The sequence below is a fragment of the Octopus bimaculoides genome, chromosome 10, assembly GCF_001194135.2.
Source record: "Octopus bimaculoides isolate UCB-OBI-ISO-001 chromosome 10, ASM119413v2, whole genome shotgun sequence".
NCBI lineage: Eukaryota > Metazoa > Mollusca > Cephalopoda > Octopoda > Octopodidae > Octopus > Octopus bimaculoides.
The window spans coordinates 92,708,690-92,718,116 of NC_068990.1; the positions used below are offsets into that span (position 1 = coordinate 92,708,690).

At 36.9% G+C, this 9,427-nt stretch overlaps 1 protein-coding gene across 2 annotated transcripts in view; it reads right to left on the minus strand.

The window, feature by feature from the left end:
* Positions 1-9,427, minus strand: part of LOC106876571 (uncharacterized) — a 29,832-nt gene that overhangs the window by 9,166 nt on the left and 11,239 nt on the right. The window contains exons 1-4 of one of the 2 annotated variants that reach the window (XM_052971377.1): positions 9,262-9,416; positions 4,440-4,502; positions 3,185-3,278; positions 802-835 (exon numbers count right to left, since the gene is read on the minus strand). In XM_052971377.1, coding sequence (XP_052827337.1) covers positions 802-835; positions 3,185-3,278; positions 4,440-4,502; positions 9,262-9,366 — 296 coding nt within the window. In that variant the 5' untranslated portion in view covers positions 9,367-9,416. Of the gene's footprint in view, positions 1-801; positions 836-3,184; positions 3,279-4,439; positions 4,503-9,261; positions 9,417-9,427 lie in introns of those variants that run through there. The other variant, XM_014925170.2, reaches the window with a different exon arrangement.

The window sequence follows — 9,427 nt, forward strand, 5'->3', positions numbered from 1 at the left end:
CCAGGTCTTCCTGGGCCTACCTCTTCCACGGGTTCCCTCAACTGTTAGGGTGTGGCACTTTTTCACGCAGCTATCCTCCTCCATTCTCACCACATGTCCATACCAGCGCAATCGTCTCTCTTGCACGCCACAACTGATGCTTCTAATGTTCAGCTTTTCTCTCAAGATACTTACACTCTGACGGGTATTCACATTGACATTACACATCCAACGGAGCATACTGGCTTCATTCCTTGCGAGCTTACGTATGTCCTCAGCAGTTACAGCCCATGTTTCACTGCCATGTAGCATGGTTGTTCGTACGCATATATATATATATATATATGGAACAAAAACACAATAGAGGGCATTAAAACATTCAGACAGATAGATGATACAAAGGTGGACAAGAGAAACAACAATTAGAAGGACAGCCAAAAAAAGACGGGTCGTTCTTGGCTTTATTTCCTCAGTCAAGTGCCAGACGTCACGACCATTTCTGGCAGTTACACTTGAGATGGTTCGATCTGGTTGCCCCCAAAAAAGTCTAAGCTAAGAGCATTAGACCCCTTTGTAAGAAAGCTAGCGAATGTGTACAGCAACAAAGACAAAAGACGGAGAACATGATACACAATTACGAATACAGACAACAATATAACAACAGGTGTCTTTCGAGTGAGAACGAATAAAATTGAGCTGGTGTGTATGAAGTGAAAGCCTAAAGGCAAGAACATAGGAGATGGACATAAGAAGTGTTGGCAGTCAGGCCAAGAAATGTTATTAATTTAATGTTATTAAACAACTACATTATAAAATACTTACCCAACACACATTCCTTTTACTCCTTGTTCCCAACCTGAAAAGAAAAAGAAAATTGTTGAGAGCCTGTCAAATTCAGATTGTTACACACAGAGGGCGTACATAAGTGCAACGATATCCCCAATGTATAAGTGGGGTAATCTACCAGAGGACCTTAATATCTCCACCGTACAGTGAGACTAATCTACCAGAATATCCAAGTATCTTTGTTGTACAGTGGGATAGTCTACTAAATGACCCTTGTTTCTCCACTGTACTGTGGGGTAATCTACCAAAAGACTTTAGCATTTCCAGTGGGGTAATCAATTAGAAGACCCTAGTATCTGCAATGTGGTTAGGATGTTTATGCTCATGATCATGAGATTGTGGTTTCAATTCCCACACTGGCTGTGCATTATGTTCTGGAGCAAAGTCATTTCACATTGCTCCAGATCCAAGATAAATTCCCAACTGGTAGACTAGTTGTTGTTTAGCCAAAGGTAAAGCCTGATTAAACAGAACTATCTATGTGAATTGCTGTATGATCGAGAAGTTCACTTTGCAACCATATGATGGTTCTGGGTTCAATCCCACTGCATGGTGCCTTGGGCAAATATCATCTCTTGTAGCTTCAGGTTGACCTTATGAGTGAAATTTGGTCAACAAACTGTACAGAAGCCTCCAACAATTATTGTTGTTATCTACAAAGCTCAAGTGAGGCCTACAATGGCGTTTACTCCCTTATCTAAGATGGTATTGCTGCTGCACACACAGACATCATAGACTGCATTCAGAAAAGCCCCCTATTACCTACTCACCCCACCGACCACCCTGGTATTTTATGGCTATCTTGGACTACACTATAATACAATGTCCAGTGGCAGGAATATTCAGCAGTCAGATTGCTACACCCAATGTCATGATTTGCTAGAATATTACCCATGTGATAAAAAAAATCTAACCAATCACGACTTCACATGGAATAGACTCCAGCAATGATTTCATCTTCTGGCTTCTTTCTGAGCCTGTCATTATAAACTCAGCATGCTTAACGAGAAACACAGCAGAGACAAGATGGCAGACGGATGGTGAACAGCTGTTGATGCAAGCTGATGGCAGCTAAACAATGACGAATGTCAACAGCAACACTGGCACCAACCACTTTGTCGTTACATTCACACCAAAATCAATAATTCAAACTCTCTCAATGTTTTGTTGTTCGTAATAACAACAGTATTTACTTTTTGTTAAAAATAAAAATAAAAATGTTGTTTATCACAAATCTCACAGATTCAGTGTTCTTCTTCATACAGTCCTTATTGTTTTCTTTAAGGTGCCACAAGGAGATTTTACTGCTATTTCTAGCAAGTCAAATAACCATATAGAGGGTTCCTTCCTCATTGGCTCATAATCATTTAAATTCCGAAGGGACTTAATTTACTTTTGTAAGGGATTTAATTCTTTTTACTAGGGAATTAATTTTATGGGGTATTTATTATCCCAGTGAATCAATATATTTTACTCAGGACTTAATTTATTTTACAAAGAAGTTAAGTAGTTTCACCAAGGAATTTCATACAAAACCATATTTTGTGGCATGGAAGATGAAATTTTGCTGCAAAACAAAATCTTGAAAATTACCATGCAACTTCCATGATGTCAGTTGAGAAGTTACTGCTGTGGTTTTCTTGAGTCTAACTGATTTCAGTTAGACCCAAGAAAACCAAGGTGTCATTCCATAACTTAGCAATTACAATTATTTTCTATGCTGTAAAACATCTTATTTAACTAATATTGTTGATATAATTACAATTACTCAGTAAATAAAAGAATAATCACAAGACAGTTAAAGCAAAGAGTATTGTGTTGTGTACTACAATAATATTACTCAGCAGCAGATCACAAGGGAGGTGGCCATTGTCTGGTGATCTCATTCAATACCAGACATGATTACTCTGTTGGTTTGCCTGATAATATTATCTAATAACAAGCATTTAGTCTATGCTTCCTGGACACTGCCCACTCGTGTGAACAAGTCTATCACCATTGCCAGGCTTGACAGAGTTTCTACAACCAGATGCTCTTCCTATTGCCAACCCTCACCGGTGTCCAAACAAGGTAATATTTCCTATGAAAGACTGGAAATGAACATCATTTGCATCATGATGCTTGTTTACAACCATTACATGATGTCAACACATGGCTACATTCATGACGCAGTCACAAACACACACACACACACACACATACACACACACATAATGGTAAGTATAAAAGTTTTTCTTCTAAGAATTATATTTTCAAAATCAGAGAACATATTTCATGATGCAGTATCTACCATTCTGTAAACTATGGTAAAAAAAAATTAATATAATTAAAGAATAATTAAAAAAAAATGAAATATTACCAGGAATAACCATTGATTCTCCTAATATGAATTCTACAGGGTTCTTATTCTGTTTTATTGAACTGTCAAATATTTCGCCGTTCTCCAGGTATCCCTAAAAGATAAAGTTAAACAGATGTATAACAACAGCAATAACAACTTGTGATAAAGAGAAAAGAAAGGAGATGATGGGGCTCAATATTCAGTCATAATTTTTAAAGAACAACCTCAAAAAATCTTATGTCATAATAATAATAATAATGGTTCAATGGACAAACAGACTTAATGTCTTAAAATACGGATCTAGTCTAATCAGTTGTTGTGTAGTCCCAGGTGAGTCCTGATCCAACAGACCTATAATTAAAGATAGTTTTCATTACAGTAAAAAAAAAAAATCATGGTTTAATCAGAATATGAAGATGCCACAAGCGAGAGGTGTTGACTATCTCCAACAACTGAATAAAGACGTCTCCACTTAATTATGTATTTCTTTTTCATCATCATCATCATTTAACATTTCTTTCACCATGCTGGCATGGGTTGGATGATTCAACAAGAACAGATGACTGAGCAGGCTCTACCAGGTTCTATGTCTGCTTTGGAATGGCTTCTACTGCTTGATGCCCTTCCTAATCCCAACCAATTAATAGAGTGTCCTGGATGCTTTTTATGTGGCACCAGCACTGGTAGTGTCACCAAGTACTTGCAGGATGAGATCTCTCAACTGGAGAAATAAGAAACTATGATGGAGGGAGAGAAGCAGGTGTCTTGCTGAAGAGGTGAACACATGGCTTGCTCACCTGGAAAGTGGGAGAAAATAGAGACATGAGCTCCAGGTCTAACAAGAAAAATGAGACAGGTAGGAAGTGAACTGAGTGAAAATAGTGTGGAAGATGATTAGAGATTGGGAATGAGTTGGACAGAGAAGATGTCAGTTCAGTGTAGCAGGAAGCAGAGAAAACAGAAGGCATGACAACCTCAGTTCTGCTGAGATGGATGGATCTTCTCGCTTGATATTTCATTACCAAATTTCTGGTGAAATGTGCTGCCTTTGTTTTAATAAATTTTGAAACTAATAAAGAATTTAATAAAATAACTTTGTCGTTAATTATCTGGTGTTTGGAATATGATATAACATGAAATTTTGATGGAAAAATTTTATTTAGATTAGTTTAAAACAGAAAGGTTGTTTCACAAAATCAGGGTGGTCTTGGGTAGGTTGGTATCGAAAGAAGCAAGCAAGAAAATATTTAGAATTCAAGAAATCTGTACTTACTGTGTAATGTACAAACACCTGGTCTCCATTTTCAGCCACCTCTTCACATGTTTCTGGTTTGTACTACAAGAGACAAGATATATTTGTCATTATAAAAGATTAATGATAGATAGTTAGAAGAAACTGATAGATTGAGGATGAAATCCTAAAAGTTAAATGGTTCATTAGAAGAGAAACACACATGCATGCTATTGTGGGAATAAAAAGAGAAATGAGCACTTGCAAATTTCATTCAATGCTGATGTGATGGAGCTGACTGAGTCTCAGAATGAAAGTTCTGATGTGTCTGGCTGCTCTGCTTTTCACACTGCTGTCTGGCTGCTCTGCTTTTCACACTGCTGTCTGGCTGTGTTTCAACATCAAAGACATAGACTAGTGAGACTTCCTCATGCAAAACTACAATCAATCCTGAACATAAATGAGATTACCATTCCACAAACAACAAAGCATTGACAAAAGCAAAATGTCTAAGAATCCAAACTATCATTGATAAACACCAACTCTGATGACAAGGGTATTTAAAAAGAATCCCAGACACAAGAATACCCAAATTAATTACACTATGTACTCTGAACTTACAGAAGATCATTGCCAAATGGTGTAGCAAAGAAATACTTTTGTGACTATTAAGATCATTCTCTTGTTTAACATCCAATCTGACCACTGGGAAAACAAAGCTGAAGACTCTAAGAACAGGAGGCAAGTATGCAGAGAGGAGCCATTGGTGTCAGCCATATTTGGCATCAACAAGCCAAAGCATAAAGAATTAGAAGAAAAGAAAGAGCTTGATAATAACTTCAGGGACAAGGACCATCTTGGTAAATGGAGTGTTGATTCTGTACCCAACAATTTCTGAAACACTGGAAGGTACAGTCATAGAAAATGGAAATATCAACAAGACTGAAGAAACTTTAGAAATATCTTTGACACTGAAGAAACACCAAGACAGTATATATGGCTCATATATTTATATAGTATCATTATTGATGTGCTAACATAGGCTGTCTTTTACTAAGAGCCATAGCTTGATCTCTCTGATTATATCTTTCAATTCATTACTTTTTGCAATGACTCGTAGGTTTGCTTTGGCAATGTTGAAGATATTCTGGTGACGTGGGTTGTGTGTCACAATAAATGGTATGACTTGTTCCTGTTTTCCTCTTCTTTGGGTTGTCCTCAGTTGTTGTATGTCCTCATACAAATTCACTGCAGTTATTGTTGAGAAAATTTTCTCTTATGGTAAAAAGGTATGAAAACCAAACATATATTGACAAAGTACCTGATTTGATAGACCTCCCAGATGAGGTCCCACCTCTCAGTGATAGTAGAGGGTAGAAAGCCAGATGTCACTTAAAGGCTTTCTGCCCTCAAAAAAAGACAAACTGCCCACTGCTGGAAGCACTAAGGACTCCAACATTCACACCCAAATGGAAACAACGAAAGAGTTTACTCATGGCTCCCATGGAAGAGCAAACTTCCTCTGAATGTCCTGCTCCCCAAACCAACAACAGCAATAACATGGAGAAAGAAGAGTAGGCCAAAACTGGGATTACAATCACAAAAGGAGGCAGGCAAAAGACAGGGAGGGTACATATCCCTATTCCAAGAACACAGCAAAAACAAACACAGAAACCACAACTGCAACATCATCAACAAGAAAACAGAGAAACAATCAATAATGAAACTGCGTAAACAACAAAATATTTCAAACTGTATGCAAAATACATCCATCAACTTCATTGTTGTGAACAAAAACAGTGAAGTTGATGGATTATGTGTCTCAAAATAAAAACAAAATTGAGACAGAGAGAAAGGAATTTGAGGATGAAATCCTCAAAACCTCAAAGGAGAAACTATTGATAAGAATGTCCACAGACATTTAAAAATCAATTCAGGAAAAATTCTCAGCTAGTTGAAATTTTTAAGAAAACAATAGACAAAAGGTTTTTAAAAGGACCTTTTAGAAAATATTCACCAGTAGAGAAGTCCAGAACATCCAGGTTTCTTGAGAATCAAGGTGAGTGACCTTTTTTTTTTTTTTATTCAAACTAGCATAACTATGCTAAGAGTGAGGTGTGTGAATGTGCATAGCCTGGGGTCAGCTTGGAAGCAAGATCATTTGCTCAACAATCTCAGGTCACTTGATTTAGATGCAGCCACAATTAGTGAAACAAGAATTTCCCAAAAGCATGCTCTAGCATCCATTCTCGGAGACTTTGAGATATTCTCATTTTGTGGTCTGTTGGAAATGGGTAGCAGTGTAGCGGTGCTATTTCAGAAATCTTTAGATCTCAAAGTATGGCAAACTTCTTGGACCTAGATGATAAAGTGGTGGTCCTGGCAGTGAATGACAGTGAAGGTGGCACCTTTAGACTAGTGGCCATTTATGCCCCTAAAGGAGCTGGAAGCCTAGATTTCTTCAGGCATTTAGAAACATTTCTGGAAATATCTCGCGCTTTAGCACTAGTGGGAAACTGGAATAGTATTTTGGACACACAGGATTGTGTAGGTCTAGTATACAACAGAAAGGTGTGTAAAAGCCTCAAAAACCTGCTCAGAAACTTTCAACTGTCTGACAGGTGTCGACTGGATTGCCCTAATGTGCCAGTGTAGTCATAGAACAAACACAATGGATCATTCAGATAGAGCAACCAGAATGGGTCATATTAGATAGAAGTCAGCAGATAGGGACAGCATAGGTTGTCCACAATTCAAAGTTGGCAGTTACACAGACCACAAATTCATGATCTGCTAAAAGACTAAACTATTTTTTTTTTTACATACTTCTTTTTACTCAATATAAACCAGATTTCTTTTTTATGTATTGACTTCTCTTGTCCTTTTATTGTCCTCAACAAAATGACCAATATAAGAAGTCATTATTGTTGTTATTATTCTCTTCAAAGCTGACATCAGGATAATCAATAAGAAATATTGGAACACAGATATATGAAACATATGTTGTGTGTGTGTGTGTGTGTGTGTGTGTGTGTGTGTGTGTGTGTGTGTGTGTGTGTGTGAACGGATAGATGGATAGACAGACAGACAGATCTGTTAATACTATCTCATTGATTTCCATTCATATCCTACAAAGTGTATAGACTTCTTTGTTTTATTTTTTTTTAAATCCCTTAAGAATAAACAACTTTCTTGGATGATAAATGTTATTTTACAGTTTACATTAGTTTAACGCTATAAAACAAAAGCCAGTCACCTGCCAACTCCACAGGTAATAAACGAGTTCATATATCATTACATTTCCTAGGTCAACACACTTTAAATCAATCAAACTATTATTTGTTGTCAAATAACTGTTATCATTAGCTTAATGTTTGAAGTAAGTTTAAAACAAGTCTCAGTACTTGGACACTGAATAATGGGAACAACCGTGAACGAATTGGTGCAGCTTTGGAGACGACTGTTTTGACATTGGGTTTTAGCAACATGGACAGTGTGAAAAAAATAAGTATACTCAATAATTTTATGCCAGACACAATGACAGGTGTACTACACATATATATATATCGCTTTTTATTATAGAATTTACATGGCATTGTTCCATTACTATGTCTTTCAAAGATAGTAATACTTGAGGACTGCTGTTCCTTGCAAGAATACTTCCATCTTCTGTTACTTCTTTCAGTAATTGGACAGCAGCCATGCTGGAGCACCACTTTACTCTTATTTTTCTTGAGTCTGATAGTTATTCTATCAGTCTCTTTTGCCGGAAAACAAACTGATGCTGGTTGAGGGGGACAAACACACGCACACACATATATATATACATATATACACCACAGGCTTCCACCACAGTTTCCATCAACCAAATTCACTCACAAGACATTGGTTGACCCAGGACTATAGCAGAAGACACTCACTCAAAGTGACATGTACAGGGACTGAACCCAAAAGCCATGTGATTACAAAGTGAGCTTCTTAACTACTCAGCCAACCTGTGCAGTTTAGATATCCATCCTTAAAGCACAAGCAAGCACTGAGAAGATATTTCGTGATTACGAGCCATAGAGTCCTGTTTGAGGAAACCTGAGAGACAGCAGTATCAGTCGATTACATCAGCTTCAGTACTTAACAGGTACTTTATCAACCCCTGAATAATAAAAGGGGAAACTGACCTCAGCAGAATTTGTAGTTAGAGAGCAAAGGGCAGAAATGAAATACCACTCTAACAATTCAATCAACTGCTCATAGTTAGTCAATAGAAACAGAAGAAAAAAATGAAGTAGCAACGTACAACAAAACAGACATCACATCGTAATTTTATATTATGCTCATTTACGCTTTTAATTCTAAAGTCTACAAAAATATTTGATTTAATAAGCAACAATTTTACAAAACCAAAAAAAAAACGTGCGCATAAGGGTTTTGAACTATGTATCTATAAGTCATTCAACAAGCAAAAGCTATCCAGGTTCAAGTCATATAAATGGCTCTATTGCTCTTTTTTCTGTCTCAAATTGAGGCTTTTAATGTCTAGTAAGATTTACATTAAACTATTAGCAATTAATTTATTAACTTCTAAAAAATCTTTAATATGAGAAACATAGATGCGTCAGTTTCGAAAAAAAAACGAAATACATAAAAGGTTTTTTTCCCGAAAAAGAAATAAAGAGTAAGATATGATACTATGGCAGAGTGAATGTAGAGAACTATATGCAAATATATATATATATATATATGAGTCACTATCAGAACTAGAGGAGAAGTTTCAGGTGTGGAAGCAAGGTCTAGAATTGAAGGGCCTTAGAGTCAACCTAGCTAAAACCAAAATCCTAATAAGTAGGAAGGTAGATAAAACACAAACCCCTTCAGGTAGATGGCCCTGCTCAGTATGTAGAAAAGGAGTAGGTAGTAACTCTATAAGATGTACCCGGTGCAAGCTATGGACACATAAGAGGTGCAGCAACATCAAAGGCAGGTTAACTAGCAAGTTAGTTTTTGTTTGTGGCAGATGTTCAGGTGCAATAAAG